At 53.4% G+C, this 15,964-nt stretch overlaps 1 protein-coding gene across 1 annotated transcript in view; it reads left to right on the top strand.

Moving 5' to 3' along the window:
* Positions 1-2,313: 2,313 nt before the first annotated feature.
* Positions 2,314-15,964, top strand: part of Myom3 (myomesin 3) — a 48,898-nt gene continuing 35,247 nt past the window's right edge. Inside the window, exons 1-8 of the mRNA XM_048443119.3 lie at positions 2,314-2,486; positions 3,354-3,434; positions 4,409-4,568; positions 5,179-5,336; positions 10,378-10,473; positions 11,237-11,325; positions 13,442-13,486; positions 13,784-13,924. Of these exons, the coding sequence (XP_048299076.3) occupies positions 2,326-2,486; positions 3,354-3,434; positions 4,409-4,568; positions 5,179-5,336; positions 10,378-10,473; positions 11,237-11,325; positions 13,442-13,486; positions 13,784-13,924 (931 nt within the window). The 5' untranslated portion in view covers positions 2,314-2,325. The remainder of the gene's footprint in view (positions 2,487-3,353; positions 3,435-4,408; positions 4,569-5,178; positions 5,337-10,377; positions 10,474-11,236; positions 11,326-13,441; positions 13,487-13,783; positions 13,925-15,964) is intronic.

Raw genomic sequence — 15,964 nt, 5'->3', positions numbered from 1 at the left:
TGTGAGTCACACACAGGGATCAGGGTCTGAGAGAGACCCCAGCTTTTTACAGGGAACGACCAACGGGGGGTGGTGTGTATGGTGGATGTGGAGTTTATAGGTCTGTGGTGTATGTGTGTTTATGGTATGTGGGATGGTATATGAGTATATGGTGTGGGGGTGGTCTATGCATAGGTTTACATGTATGTCTATGATGTGTGAATGTGTTCATGCTGTGTGTGTGTATTGTGTAGTGAGTGGTAGTATTTTGTGACTACGGTGTGTGTGTCTATAACACGGTGTGTTAAGTGTGTATGATGTGTATATCTATTGTGTGTGTGTTTATCATGTCTATATATGTAAATTTGTTGGAAAGGGGCTTGGAGCACCCCAGATGAAGACAGGTGAGCCAGACCTCCAGGCCTTAGTTCACTTTTGTAGCCCCAGGTCTTCTGAGTGGTCTGCTCCAAGTCCTGCTTGATTTTAAAGCTAAAAATAAAGAAAAGAAAAGACCATTGGGGGTACACTTGGAACTGGAGCCTTGGCTGCACAGGGAAGCCAGTCAGAGAGACCAGGGATGGCAGGTCCAGCAGGGCATGAGCCCTAGTTGTTCAACCCCACAGGCAGAGAAAAAGCCCAAGTCCTGCAATCCCGAATCCTAGGTCTGCCAGGTTTGTTTGGCATAGGGGATGGGGCCGTGGGACTCTGCTGGGAAAGGAAGAGGCTCCACTAACCAGGGCCAGATCATCACAGCCTCTGGGGAGCCTCTACATGTCCCAGCCTGTGCCGACCCACTGGGCAGGATACGTTCACTCCAGCCCGGCCAATACTCCTTCCCAAAGGGCAATGGAGGCCACAAACCTGTCCCTGCTTAATCCCACACTTCAGTCAGCGCTTTAAAAAGCATCCATGGCTCACCGCAGAGGAGGGGGTCTGGAGACTGACTGCCAGTGGGCCACTGTGTTCATTAGGACAACAGATCAGGGAGAGAGCCAGTGCTGAGGGCAGAGCACATGAACCCTTGCCGTTGGGGCTGTGGCCAGTGTCCCAGGCAGTAGGGGAGCCTCGCTCCCCAGATCAACCCGTGTGGCTGAGGAAGAAGTGTGGGATGAACAAGTCTGGCTAGTGCTCTGGGAGCAGAGACGCTTTCTATCCAGGAGGACCAGAGCCAGCCTAAGTGGGCAGCTGTTCTTCAGCTCTGCCGAGCCACTTGTCAGGAGCCAGCAGACCTTCTGAAGCAGCCCTTAATGACTGCAGGCTGCGCAAGCCACTGTCCTCCCCGAATGTCACAGTTGTGGGCAGGAAACCAGATCTTAAGGAAGTAGGAGAAATGCATGCCCCACCGACTGACCCTCAGCAGCCTGAGCCCCACCACCGCCAAGTCCCGTACAGCCTACAATAGACAGGAAGTAGTCAGAGGGGGCACTTTCTGAAGGAGGACAAACGTGCAGGGTGCAGATCTAAAACACCAAAAGGATGAAAGGAAGGGAAGTTCTAGGAGGCCTCTTGTGTTTTCACGAGGCTTCAAGGAAGATGGTGGCAGTGACCGACACTGGGATGGGACCGACTTCTCCAGAGTTTCAATGACCCTTTTTATTCCCCTGTCCCAGGAGTGTGATGAGTACATTTTACAGATAAGGAAGTCAAGTTATACAGTCCAAGGGCACGCATGTGGAAGCAGGAATGAGGAACTAGGGGCATGGGATTGCACCTGGTCATTGACCCACAGTCTCGACACCGTGTGTTAACATGGCACCTTCAGGCTGGGCTTGGGAGGGTGGCTGGGGTGAGGAACCCAGTACTGCATAGGCACAAGGGGAGGGCGAGAGGGAAAGAGGAGATGCCTGCCCACTCTGAGACCGCACTCAGCCTCAGGCAGCATCTGCTGGAAAGCCACGCCCTGGAGAAGGGGATGGATGGGACAGGACGGCAGCTGGCAGCTAAGGCTCTACTCCTCAATGGGATTCTTCTCACGCACAGCCAAGGCACATGGGATAGGAGAGAAGCCAGGCTCTCCCTGTGTCTGCCTTGGTCACCATGGTCCTTCACCTTCTCAGGCCTCCGTTCCTGTGTGCCTCTAGAGCAGTGGTTCTCAAACTGTGGGTCGCGACACCTTTGGAGGTCGCATATCAGATATTTTCATTACATTTCATATAACAGTAACAAACTTACAGTTATAAAATCATTTTTTGGTTGGGGGGGGTCACCACCGCATGAGGGACTGTATTAAAGGGTCACAGTATTAGGAAATCTCCGGAATGTTCCCAGAGCACTTGGGAAGGGAGGGGAGGTGTGCGGTAGGGTGACCATACCCCTTGGCCTCGACAGGTTGTCACGCTCGCAGCCATGACTCTGCCCCACAGTCCTGGAAATGCTGGGGAACCCCAAGCCTCCCAGGCCGTGCAGGTCCACAGACTGGAACACAGGCGGGAGGAGGAGCAGACAGAGGAGCGGCAGCACAGCCTGCACATGGGTTCTTCTGCGCAGAGGCGGACCTACCGCAGCAGGTGGGGTACCCATCCCTGGCCGGGGGGCCCCTCCCCACCCCAGGACCCCAGTTTGAAGGGGAAGCATAGACCAGCTGTCCCGAGATTCCTATCTAGGATGGGAGGCATAGGCCGCCTTCTGAGATAACCCCCAGCCCCATCTGAGCGAAAGAAAGAAGGGGCAGTTCTCTACAGGCCCTGTCTGAGAGGACTGTCTGTCTGTCTGTCTGTCTGAGAGGACACACAGACTGATGGGGGAATGTGTTGGGGACTTTTTGCTACCGTGTCGAAGCACCTGAGAAAAACACATTAGAAGTGGGTGTTTTGTGGTTTGGAGTTTTTATGTGTTTTTTTTGGATGGCCCTTTCGGGGATTCATTCCAGTCTTGGCTCCCTGCTTTGAGCCTGAGGTGAGGCAGAACAAGCATCATAGCAGAACGGTGGCCAGGAGCAAAGAAGGAATGGAGGAACCTGGGACATGACAAAGTCCCAAGACCTACTTCCTCCAGCTAAGGTTTGCCTCTGGATGTTTCTTCTGCCCCACTAAAGCCTCGAACTGAGTCCATCAGGGGATGCGTTGACTGAGGAGCAAACAGCCCTGTGGTCCAGTCACTTCTCAATGAGTTATCTGCCAGTTGAGGACTAGGTTTTCAACACAAGTCCTTTAGGGGACACCTCCTATCCAGACCCTAACAGGGGGCACAGCGTGTCCTCTGGAGCCTGTCCGGGGTGAGCAGATGCCCCTGCTCTCTGAGACACCAGCCTGAAGAGGGAGGTTCAGTGTGAGAAGGGAGCTCAGGGGGTGCCTGCTGATACCCTAATGTCCAGCCATGGTCTCCGGAACCCCAGGAAGTCCCCCAAGAGTGGTGACCTCCCTTTCTCCTGGCAGTGAGGAGGAACAACAGTTCAGCTCCGAAGACTATGCCCTAGCTGCTGCCCTGGCCCTGACAGCCTCCTCGGAGTTGTCCTGGTAAGTCACGTGGCTGTCCCTCGATGAGGAAGGGCCTGTCTTGACCCTGATCCCATGTCCCCCGTCCTCTACCACACAACTGGGTTCCTACTGATACACAACGACCTGTCTGAAGTTCCTTTTGGAGGTCTAGGCAGAGTCCAAACCAGCCACTTTCTCCACACCAGACGTCACCCTGCCCCCTGGAAGTGTTCCCACGGCAGGAAAGGACTATCCCCACGCAGTTATCCCATCACTGAAAAGTGACACAAGTAAGGGAGGGGCTGGCTGTGGGCTACAGAGCTGGCAACAATTCCAAGTCTCACATAAGGAAGGGAAGGTCCCTGAGTGCCTCTCCAGAGGAGCCACAGCAGGGACACCATCCTGCTGTCCCCAGTCGAGTCACTGGACCTCACTTTCCTGTTCTTATGAAGTGGGGAGGGGAACACCTGCCCACTTAGACACAGTACAAAATCAGCCAAAGAAACTGGGCCTGCTAGTGGCACACACCTTTAATCCCAGCACTCAGGAGGCAGAGGCAGGAGGATCTCTGTGAGTTCGAGGCCAGCCAGAGCGAGTTCCAGGACAGCCAGGGCTGTTACACAGGGAAACCCTGTCTCGGGGAAAAGAAAACCAACCAATGGTTTGTTGAGGAACCTCACACTCTCTATTCATGACTACATACTTATTAAACCCTGGCTGTAAGCAGGTGTCTTCCCCCCGCACCGCTGACACACACACACACACACACACACACACACACACCTACATACACATTTTCTTGAGACAGGGTTTCATGTAGCCTAGGCTGGTTTCAAACTTGCTATGTAGCCAACGGTGGCCTTAAACTTTTGGTCCTCCCACCTCCTGAGTTCTCGGACCAAGAGTTCAAGGCTGCGCTTGTCCCGAAAGCACATTCCCCAGGACCACTAGCATGTGGGGGGGGTAGGACTGCTCCAGCCTCAGTGGGCCAAGTCTGAGTCCTGACCCTGCAGGGAAGCTAAGCTGAGGCGCCAGACCACCACAGTGGAGCTGGAGGAGCGCGGGCAGAAGCGGGTGGGCTTTGGCAATGACTTGGAGCGGATGGAGATGGCCTTCCTCCGGACCCAGAGGCTGCTGCGCCAGAGACGCGACTGGAAGGCTCTGCGTCAACGGGTGAGATGCTGGGGTCCCCCCCCCCCCGCCGCACCTTGATTCTGACAGCCACCACAGGCCCTGTCCTCACTCCTACCCCCTTCCCACTGCCCCTATGCTTGGCTGCATAACCTGGAAAAGGGTCAGGCTGTTCCTGAGGCTGTTTCCGGTCTGTGACTCAGGTGTGGCTGTAACAGCCCTGTGCTGAGGCAGACATTAAATGAGCTTATATTTGCAGAGTGACACCTCAGATCTAGAAGACCTTCACAACTGTGCAGGGTCCAATGTCACTTCCCTGCTCACTGCCCAGGTCACACTTCAGGCGACTTTATACATAACCCCTGTGTTTTTCATAGATTGACACTTACTCCCCCTTTACAATCCCCCTGGGGGGGTGAGCAAGTAAATACCTTCATCATCCTCATTTCACAGGCAAGGAGAATGAGGCTCTGCCTATGATCCCATAGCTGGTCCTAGAGCACATTCCCTGCCCACCGGGCAACACTGCCTCAAGGTGGAGTGGGTGAGGGCTCAGCCAGAGTCTGAACGCTGGACCTGGGGGGGGGGCGGGGGCAACATGGTGGAGAAATCATCCCTGGCCCCTAAGAGTCACACACCCCTTCATCTCCAGACAGAGGAGAAGGTCCGGGAGGCCAAGGAGCTGATTGAACTGTGCTCTGGCCGGGGCCCTTGGTTCTGGATCCCGCTTCGTTCGCATGCTGTCTGGGAGCACACCACTGTCCTGCTGACCTGCACCGTCCAGGGTTCGCCTCCGTTCCAGGTCACCTGGTAAGCCCCTGGGCCCGGAGACATCCCACTTAGAGTGTTTTGTGGTCCTCCGTCTTCACCCAAGGTTCCTCTGTCTCAGCAAGGTCACAGCCCACAGACTCTGAGCTCTGCCCACCCTACACACAGAGCAATGACAGCTGCCTGGGAGCCTCAGGCCACCTCAGGTCTCGGTTATTCTTAGTCACCTTCCTGTCAGCCTGGACCTGGAAGAGTGGACCCCTGGAGCGCCAGCCCTTGTAAAAATATGATTCTGATGGCAGGAGAAGGCAGCTGCTGTGAGCCGGGCATCTTCAGCACCAGAGACTGTCTGGGAGTCAGGATATAGAGCCTAGAAGCTAGGGAGGAGGTGGGGAGGCCAGGACCCTGCTGGGGAGAACAGGCTCCGATCTAGGATGTGAGCCTCAAGTGAGGCCTAGCATTCTTTCCGCTGCCTCAGTGTGCGGCTTCAGGTGTGTGGCTTAACCTTCCCAGATCTGATTCTGGCTTTGCCTGTGGCTCCTGCTCTTACAATGGACTGAAGACCCCTTTTCCTACTGTTCCTGCAAAGTTCCACAGAGGAAGTCCTAGAACTAGACAAGATCTGGGAAAGTGCCAGGCATGGTGTGCGTGCCTGCGATCCCAGCACTCGGGAGACTGAGGCAGGAGGATCATGTCTTTAAAAGAAAGAGAAATGGAAAGAACTAGGTTAAGAAGAGACAAGAACAGGAACCCCAGAAGCCCCCCAACTGTGAGGGTTCCCCTGAACAAGGTGGCAGAGATGTGGGGGAATAGTGGCCACTTCCTAGAAGGAGGCACGTGGTCCACAGAGTGAAGCCTCTCTGTTCACTGGGTCTTGGACCAATTGCCAGGCATGCTGCAGGACAAGGAGGGTGGCTCAACAACATCCCATCAGTATCACTGTACCTGTCAGGGTCTCACCCTCAAGGAATGCTCGGCCTAGGGAGAACCAGCCACAGAGAAGTCTATGCATGGTCCTGCTCAGATCAAACGGGAGGGAGAGCGGGGGAGTAGCTGTCCAGGACCGAAGTGTCCTCTTCTCAGAAGAGGTAGCATGGGAGCTGGAGGGGGAACAGTCCATGGTCCAAAAACAAAAAAAAAAAAAAAAAGGGCAGCATCTTGCTGGGACCCACTTTACAGAGATTCAGCACTCATGCCCTGTTTGAGCCAAAGCTAAGGTCACACAACCAAACTGGACCAGGATTCAAATTCGGGAATCCTTCCAGTAACCACAGAGCAAGAGATCAATAGGTAAGATCTCTCTCTCTCTCTCTCTCTCTCTCTCTCTCTTTTTTTAACTCAAAGCACACACCGCTGAGAGGTTGAGGATGGAAAGCATGTAGGCGAGACACAACTAAGAGAGACATCTGCCAAGTGACAGGGAGCTGGCCTCCAGGCTGACCAGTTCCAGCTGGCACACCTTCAAAGTCGTGCATGGGACAGTGTGCTGGGCACTGAGGTGCCATGGAGACCAAGGCAATCCTATGTGCACGTGGTTGGCCCCAGCAGGAGGTCTGCTTGTCTGCTTTCAACTCAGATCTGGGCTAAGTTGGGGTTCAGAGTTTCAGCTGGTCATCTGCAGCCACGCCATGCCCACCTCGGCTCCTAAGTCCCCAACTAGGGCATTCCCTGGGAACCTCTGGAAGCGGGGATTGCTTTCTGCTCTAGTCAACAAGGAGAATCAAGCATTTCTGAAAAGGCAGAAGCCAAGGCCAGGCTGTCCAGCCCCACTGAGTCTGGTGGCCCCTGGGGCTCCTGACTCTGCAATCCTGGAGCAGAACCATGTGACTGGTCTCTAAGGGTGATGTCCCTGCTCAAGATCCAGGCTTATCCAGAGAGTCCATTCAGCAACCACTGAGCATTTCCCAGATGCAGAAACACTGAGAGGACTCAAACATACACTTTCCCTAGAGAGGCAAACATGCTGAGCCCTTGGTTACACAGACTGGTGCTGGCATGGCTGACGACGGACTTGCTGCGTAGGGCAGGCAGGCGGAGGGGTCTGTCCTGGGGTGGTGCCCAGTGGAAGCCTGGCTCTACTTGGTACTGCATGTGAACAGGAGAGAGAAACCCAAATCTCAGAGCTCAGAAGGGTGCTAGGGACAGGCAAAGGGAGGGGACAGCAACTGCTGGAGAGCCGACTGGAGCCTGCAAGATGTTGTGATTGACCAGCCCCGGTACATGGGTGATCATGGAGAGTGATGGCAGGTGCTAGTGTCCTCAGCTTCATTGTCAGGGACAAGATGAGACGTGGTAAGGGAGAGACACAGGAAAATGCAGATGATGCCTTCGGGAGAAACATAGGAAAATGCAGAGGATGCCTTAGGGAGAAACATAGGAAAATGCAGAGGATGCCTTAGGGAGAGACACAGGAAAATGCAGAGGATGCCTTAGAAGCTCCAGGCAGCTAGGGATCTGGGCAAGAACTGACCAGGTGAAGGGAGACCCACTCTGGCCATGTTTAGCCCACAGAAATAAATAAACCTTGAAGTCACCTAAAATAGATCTCTTAGTACCCTTAAAAATGAAATCTAGGGCTAGAGAAATGGCTTAATGGTTAAGAATGAGACTGCTTTTCCAAAAGTCCAGAGTTTAATTCCCAGTACCCATGCTGGAGCTCACAACTGTCTGTAACTTCAGCTCAATGAAGCCCACGTCTCTGGCTTCTATGGTTCTGGACTCACACGTACAATCCCACACACACCTCTTGCACAGAATTATTTTTTAATTTCAAAAACAAATAACAATAACAGAAAGGCTGGGTGTGGTTCCAGGATAGTCAGAGCTACATAAAGAGACCCTGTTTCAAAAACAAAAAAAAAATAAATAAAAAATAAAGATAAAATATAATCTAACATCAAAATACACTGGAAGAGCTAAGCTTAGAAGCCCAGATCTGTGATCCCGGCTTTCAGGAAACTGAATGAGGCAGGAAGTTCTCAAATCTGAGACTGGCCTAGGCTACCCAGTCTGACACCGTCTCAGAGAACAATACAATTTAGGCAAATAGTAAACGTCTCTTTCATGAGGCCTCTCTCGCTGAAAGGGCAGAATGAGGCTGAGGGCCTGGCAGTGCAGGCCACGCCCGGAGCTGCAGCTGTGTCTTAAGAGGAAAACAGAGCCTGGACAGCCTGAGGTGTCTGGAATGTTCCCGACAGGTGTGGGCTAGGGGCCTGGCCCTCAGAGCCTGGAGAGATGTGTGCCCAGATTAGGCACTGCCCTCCCCATAGGGGACTTAGCTGGGCCCCTTTCTGAAATGGGTACAGCCTGGGGACAGAGTGGGCGTGCCTCTGTTCTGTAACCATGGCGATAAACAAAGCACCTCTGACAAACAGGCCAGATCCAAGGAAGGCTTGTCCTCAGCCTGGGGCGCCCTCTGTCTGCAACAAGGATGCCCTCCTCTTCAACTTCAACTGCCAGTACTTGAGCAGGAAGAGACATCTCTGCATCCACCCCTGAGACACACACACACCACCATCACCACCACCACCACAATAATAATAACAACAACAACAACAAAAATACTGGAGTGTGTTCAGAGTTTAGCCATTGTCTAGCATGAATGGACCTAGGAGTCAATCCCAGCAGGACTACACACACACACACACACACACACACCAGTGTCCAGGTTCTATACCCAGAAGTTCTCATTTTATCTGTGACACAGCCTGACTCTTGAGTGTGGAGCTGCTTTGTTTTGTCCTTCAGAAGCTTAAGTAAGGTAGGAATTTGTTCTTCTCCCTGGTGTCTGAACACAGCACTGGCCACCGGCAATTCTGCCCACAGCACCCCAGCTTTCTTCCAGCCCCAGGACACAGAGGACGTCAAAGTGAGGCCGAGTGTGTCATCAGCAGCCCTGTGGCACCTGTCCTCACTTGCTGTTGACCATTGTCACATGACCACACCTCCCAGCAAGAAGGGCAAGGAGACAGGCAGTATGCTGGGAGGCTCCGCAGTAAACCCTGTTTCTTTATGAGTAGAGGAAACCGCTATGGGAGAAGAATGGGTGGTCTCTGATGCAGACCCCACAAGGCTTGTGTCAAACACCACACATAGTAAAGAGCCATCGGTGCTGTTGAGACAAACCCCAGCCTCGTGTGTGCTAGGCAAATGCTCCACACTGAGCCTGCAACCCAGCTCCCTGCAATGATCTTTAAAGTTCCTTGGTTGATTTAATTAAGAGATAAAATTAAAAACAAAAAGCCAGATGTGGAGGTGCATGCAACCCCAACAGGCTGAGTCCTGCGGATCTCAAATTCAAGGGTCATGGGAGCTACATAGTGAGACCCTGTCTCCAAAGAGGATGGAGGAGGAGGTGGGGAAGAAGAGAGAGGAGGGGGAAAGGGAGAAAAAGAGAGGGAGGAAGAGGGTGGGGAGATGGAGGGAAAGAGAGGAAGAGGAAGAAGAGGAGGAGGGGGAAATGGAGGAGGAGGGGGAAGGGGAAAGAGGAGAGAGAAGAGGAGAAGCAGGGAGATGGAGGCGTGGGGAGGGGAAGAGGAGAGAAAGACAAGCAGCAACAGCTAGGTTTGGTGGCTGTACACTTGTGCCAGCACTGGAAAGATGGAGGCAGGAGTATAAACAATTCACGGTCATCCTTGGCTACGTTTCAAAATCAAGGCTAGCCCAGGCTACCTGAGACCCAATTTTAAAACTTAAATAAATAATAACAGTAATTATAATCTCTGCCCTGAGGAGCCATAGAGGAAGGTTGTGGCGCTTTTGTTGATACAAGCCCCTCAAAGAGGAGCGAAAATACAAGGTCTACTCCCGGTGTGCCCTGGGAGTGCCTCTGAGAGCAAACCCAGACTGGAATGGATCTCAGAACAATGAGCAAGTGTTATCCCACCTCAGGGTCACAGCAGTTCTGCAGGGTCAGCCCCTTGTGCAGGGCCAGCCCGGTGCACTCCCATTCCCTGGGTGAAGACGCTGAAGCGGGCAGTGAACGGGTGTTGCCAGTCGGCGAGCAGCACATTACTGAGGCTGGATTCCAGCCCCGAGAAGCTCAGCATCCCTCCAGCTCCCCACAGCTACTGTGTCTCCACAGGTACAAGAATGACATCAGGATCGATCCCCGCCTCTTTCCACCTGGAAAGTACCGAATCACCAACAACTACGGGCTGCTGACCCTGGAAATCAGGAGGTAAAACCACAGACCCAGTGTGGCCCATCCTCCATGACTCAGGTCATACACCACTGAGACCAAAGCTGGACTCTGGCACCCGGGTTTCCTCGTGCTCAGAAGGCTTGAAAGACCAGAAGGAAATCTGGGGGTCCAGTAAGACTGGCCTTTGAAGCAAGAGAGATCTTGCCCTGAGTGTCGGGAACAGAGGGACACTAAGGGACTCTTGGCTTGCTGATTGGGCCAGAAGGACACATCCTATTGCCTACTCTGTCATCAAGGTATCTTGGACAGGAACCAGTCGTGTTTTTGGGGGGGAATGGGGAGGCACATATGGGGCCAGTCTGGCTGGTGATGAGATCCAAGCCTGAGACAAAAGATCCGGGCATTGTGCCTGGTTCTGGCATGGACTGGCACTAGGCCTCGGCAAATCTTCTACCCTGTGTGAAAGGAGATCAGACCAAACTTTAACCGGTAAATCATAGCCACGAAAATCACTACCACGTGACGATACACAGATTAATAGAAATGGGTTAACTGAAGATGTAAGAGCTAGCTAGAAATATGCTTAAGCTATTGGCCAGTTTTGCAAATAATACAGTTTCTACATGGTTATTTCGGTTCTGAACAACCAGGAATGAGCAGCCTCCGCCAACAAGACCCAGTGACCAGTCCAAAGATACACAGTCCCAGGTCCTCCCCCCGAGATTCCCTTCCCACCCAGCCTTTCTCAACTGCAGAGGGGCATGAACTCCTACGGAACTTCCCCCCTCCTCCTTTCCAGATGTGTGGTTGAAGACTCGGGCACCTACACTGTGCTGGTGAAGAATGCCTACGGTCAGGCCTCTTCCTTCGCCAAAGTCCTCATCCGCTGTAAGTCTATCCAACCCCAGCAGGTCGGGTCCAGCAAGCCCAAGACCAGCAGAGAGTCTGGACCTATGGTCAGAAGAAAAGGGTCATGTTGGCTGAGATTGGGAATGAGGGTGGGAGGGACTTGGACTGAGAGAACCTCCTCCTTCTTCAGACTAGCAAGGACAGCTAGGTAAGTTGATCACAAAAGCATGGCAAGGTAGGAACCTCTGTCCCTGGAAACTGGTGTGAGCGCCACCAAGAGGAGAAGGAAGGCACTGTCCTCTCCCTGAGCACTCACAATGTATCCAGCAGATACACACACACTTTCTCTATCCTGTGCTGGCCTTGAACTTAACTCTGTCTACAGGGTCATAGCAGGTATGGGTCAGTCACTAAACTTTGTATAATGAACTAGGTGGATGGACTAGAAACAAGGGACTGCCCTCCAAGTGGAGGACAAAGTCGACTGGGTTTCAGGCCCCAGTGCTCCTTGACAGATCTCCCTGGAGAAGCTGTACCAGGTGACCTTGTCTACCCAAATCCATAAGCATGTTGGAGCCCGACCCAGATGAGAGCCCGCAAGAGGTGGTCCAGGATCACAGGCGATGTCTAAGCCCTCCCTACGCCCTACCCCACTGCCCCTCTTGGCTTTCTTGTGTGTAGTTTCCTGTCGGACTCATTCACTCCTAGATGTTGCCCCATGAACATTCAAAAATCACAGTTCAGAGCAGATCAGACACCCAGATGTCAGCCAGACCTGAGTTCCCATCCTGGCTCCACCCCAGATAGCCATGTGGGCCCGGACAAGTCACCTAACCTCTCAGAGGTGTGGTTTACTTGCCTATACAATGGGGTCCTGCTTCCTGCCTGGGATGCTCATGCTATTCGGTGAAATGATGCAGATAAGTTTGACACACTGCTCCTGGGAGAGAAAGCTGTCCACTGTCCCTCTGTGAATGTCACATCTGGCCCGCAGAGCTCTGGAGTGAGAGGCCCCCAGTTGGTGTATTCTCTCTGTCTCTCTCTGTCTCCACCTCTGCATATCTCTGTCTATCTCTGTGTGTCTGTCTTCCTCTACCCCTGAATATCTCTCTCTCTCTCTCTCTCTCTCTCTCTCTCTCTCTCTCTCTCTCGTGTGTGTGTGTGTCCCTCCCCCCCAGCGCCCGCCAAGGCAGCTGTCCAGCCCTGTCCTCCTTGCCCGTCACAATCCTTGTTAAACTGTCCTCTGCAGTCCTCAATCCTCTGTACATTCCTGAGATAGCTCTTGGGAGGCAGCTGTCCCCACCACCAATCCTGATTCCCTATGTAGACATTTGAGCTGCCCCATAGGCTGTGCCCAGAGTGAAGGCCAAGGTCACACACTGGTCACTCACCACTATCTAGCCCTCCCTCCCTCCCTCCATCAAGGCCACCCGCAATTCGAGGATTCCTGCCCAAGGCACCAGCTCACAGGTACTGCCCTCCATGGTGACATGGGGGAGGGCGGTGTCTATGTCATGTTCCTGTGCTGAGAGGCAGGACCCCAGGGTCTAATACTGAGTCTCCCACCAGTTCTGTGTACCACCTGGAACCTCCCCCTACCGTTTCTAGACCTCACTCTGGGGACCAGGGTCACATCATGGCTCAGGCTGCTGGGGCTAGCTGGGTGACTCTGCCTCAGTTTCTCCATCTGTGAGGATCGGCAGTTGAGCACTAGGGACCGCCACCCTTAGCTGGCTCTGGGGGGTCACGTCCATCTCACTCTGGACCTCCAGTCTCTGTCTGTGATGACACCTCCTGAAGCCCAGAGTCTCTGGCCACGATTGTCCCCTTTGAGGACAGTGTATGATCCTGTCAGAAACTCCAGACAGAGGAGGAAAACCGGCATTTACAAAGCACCTACTGTGTGCAGGGTGCTGACCGGGGGCTTTATTCCTGGAAACCAGTTTGTTCATAACCCACGCCATCAGGGAGCAACCACAGCTCCCTTTTTACCGATGAGAAAACTGAGGCACAGGAATCAAAGTGACTTTTCCCCAGAGGTGCTTCAGGGATCACTGACAAGTAGGAACTCAAACCCACACCCAAGACCATGCCCCCAGACATATAGGACTGAGTGCCCGAGTCCTCTCCAGCTGTGTTTGCCTTAATTTTGCAGCTTACCTTGAGAAAGATGCTGGCTTCGATTCAGAGATCTTTAAACGTAAGTGAGCTGGAGATGGATACGGGCAGGGCATCTGGGATCCCTGTGGTCCTCCTCAGAACAATCACTATGGCCCGCAAAGGCTATCCACGGAAGGCTATCACGGACACTGATCCCTGACAGACATGCTGACTTACATGGTTCCTTCCTCCCACCCCACGATGTCTTTCCCAGAAGATGTGCCTCTGAGAACCAGAGGAACGGGGGACAGCCCAGAAGAGTCCTTGCTCATATTTAGGCCCCAGAACAGGTCAGTGTCTTAAAAGACTTTGACCTCATGTTTCTGTCGCCACCCAGGATCTATGTTCGGCCCCAGTGTGGAGTTTACATCGGTGTTGAAGCCCATCTTTGCCCAAGAGAAAGAGCCCTTCTCCCTGACCTGTTTGTTCTCGGACGATGTGTTAGAAGCCGAACAGAGAATCCAGTGGTTCAGAGACGGTGAGGCCATGGCCTTCCAAGGCAAAGCCCCACTCCCTCCTAACCCAGGGTTAACGCCCCCACCTATGGGAGTCAGCCATGCTGCTCCCCCCAGGCAGTGCCAGAGGAGGGATGGGCACAACTGGGTGGAGTTGCGAGTCTTCTTTGTTTCTTTTCCTGTTGCTGAGATACAACACCCTGACTATAGCAGCTTGGGGGGGAAAGGGCTTATTTCAGCTCACAGTTCAAGGGTGCAGTCTACCGTGGCAGGGAAGACAAGACAGCAGAAGCACCAAGCAGTTGCTCACATCCCATCCACAGCTTGGAAAGCAGAGAGCCAGCCATGAGTGAGCAATGCATGCTAAGCGCTGCTCTTTCTGACTTAGTCCAGGACCCTGTCAGGGAAAGGCACCACCCCTGTGGGTGGGTCTTTCCAACTCAATGAATGCAGTCCATCCCCCAGAGGCATACCCTGAACTCAGACTTCTTAAGCATCCCTTGTCTGATGGAGGAGGCTCAGTCCTGTCCTTAGGAACTCCTACTCTGGGGGAAGAATCACCCAGTCTGATGTCCCTAGGAGCCAGCTGTCCAGGGGAGGATCATGGCTGCATCTTGGGGTGCCCTCAGTCTGAAGAAGGCAATCCTTCTGCCCTAAAGGGCACCATCTCTAGGGGTGTTGGGGCCATAGTCCTCCCAGCCCTTAGAAATCACCCGGCCTCAGATTTGCCCCAACCCCTGTCCATCTCCATCTGCCCCAAGAGCAACAGGGCCCACTTGGCCCTCCAAGACTCCACTCTGAATTCAGGTCCAGGAGTGGGTAGAGACGAGCGTGGGCTTAGGGAGCTGTGTGTCAGAGAAGCCACTACAGCCACTGCTAGTGAGGTCTACCCAGGGGGGCTGTGATCAAGCACTGGCTTCATGTGTCACCTCCACCCTGGAATGAGCAACAGTGTTTAAGACAAAGGGACCAGAGGCCAAGGCCAGGGGAAGCAGGGCAGGCTGTGTTGCTAACCCCAGGCTTTCTGAAGACAGTGTGTGAGCATGTGTGCATACATGTGTAAATGTGCATGCGTGTGTGTGTGTGTGTATGTGAGAGTGTGTGGCTGTGGGTGAGAATGTGTGTAAGTGTGTATTGTGTGAGTATGTATGTGTGTGTGTTTGTGAATATATGTGTATGTTTGTATGAGTATGTATGTGAGTAAGTGTGTATGTGAGAGTGTGTGTGCATGTGTGTGTGCGTGTGTGCATGTGTGTGTGTGTTCAAGGTTAAGAGCTCTAGGGTGGCTCAGCGAAGGGCTTGAGCCGGCTACTCTGAGGACAGAGGCCAGCTGGCTCTCTGGTCCTGACTGTGACCAGGCCAGCAGCCTAAGGACAAGGAGCACAGCCTCCCTCTCTTCTCCACACCCCTGCCTGGAGCCCAGGGAGGTGGCACCTGCTGGGGGCAGGGTGGAATGGAGGAGCTCTGCGAGACAGCTGCAATAACAAGGCGGATGTGTTTTCCCAAACCTGTTCATCACTCAAAATAGAGTGCCGACAGGGGGAGGGGTCTTGGCAAGAAGACAGGACCCTTCTCTAAGGCAGCTCTGGACAAGGCCACTCCCACAGCCACACTCAAGGGCCTCCTTACAGATCCCGAGTCTCTAATGACCTCAGTTGACTACTCCTCCATCCTCCTCACTGTGTGAGACCCTGGCCTTTTCTAAGCTCCCATCTCTCAGTCAGTCCACTTTCGACATTAAAGTAGGCTTGCCTGTCGAGCCTGAAGCCCTGGCTTCTATTCCCAGGACCACAAAAATAGGGCATGAAAGCATATGCCTATCATCCCAGCACTCAGGGGGCAGAGGCAGGAGGATTGCAAGTCATGGGCTACACGAGACAATATCCAAAAGAAAGAAACCACTACTTTCATCCACTGAGCCCCCTCTTGCTAAACCGCCAGGCTGCATGCAGGGTTCAGCTTTTTCCCACAGAACTAGTTCCTCACCTGCTAAACCTTTACCCTTGAACCCCACCCTTCCTGAGCCCCGGTCCCATCCTCTAGATCTCTTAGAGGAGAGCTCA

The sequence above is a fragment of the Myodes glareolus genome, chromosome 6, assembly GCF_982192425.1.
Source record: "Myodes glareolus chromosome 6, mMyoGla1.1, whole genome shotgun sequence".
Lineage (NCBI taxonomy): Eukaryota > Metazoa > Chordata > Mammalia > Rodentia > Cricetidae > Myodes > Myodes glareolus.
Note: the sequence above shows the minus strand (reverse complement) of the source record. Positions and strands in the feature narration are given on the sequence as shown.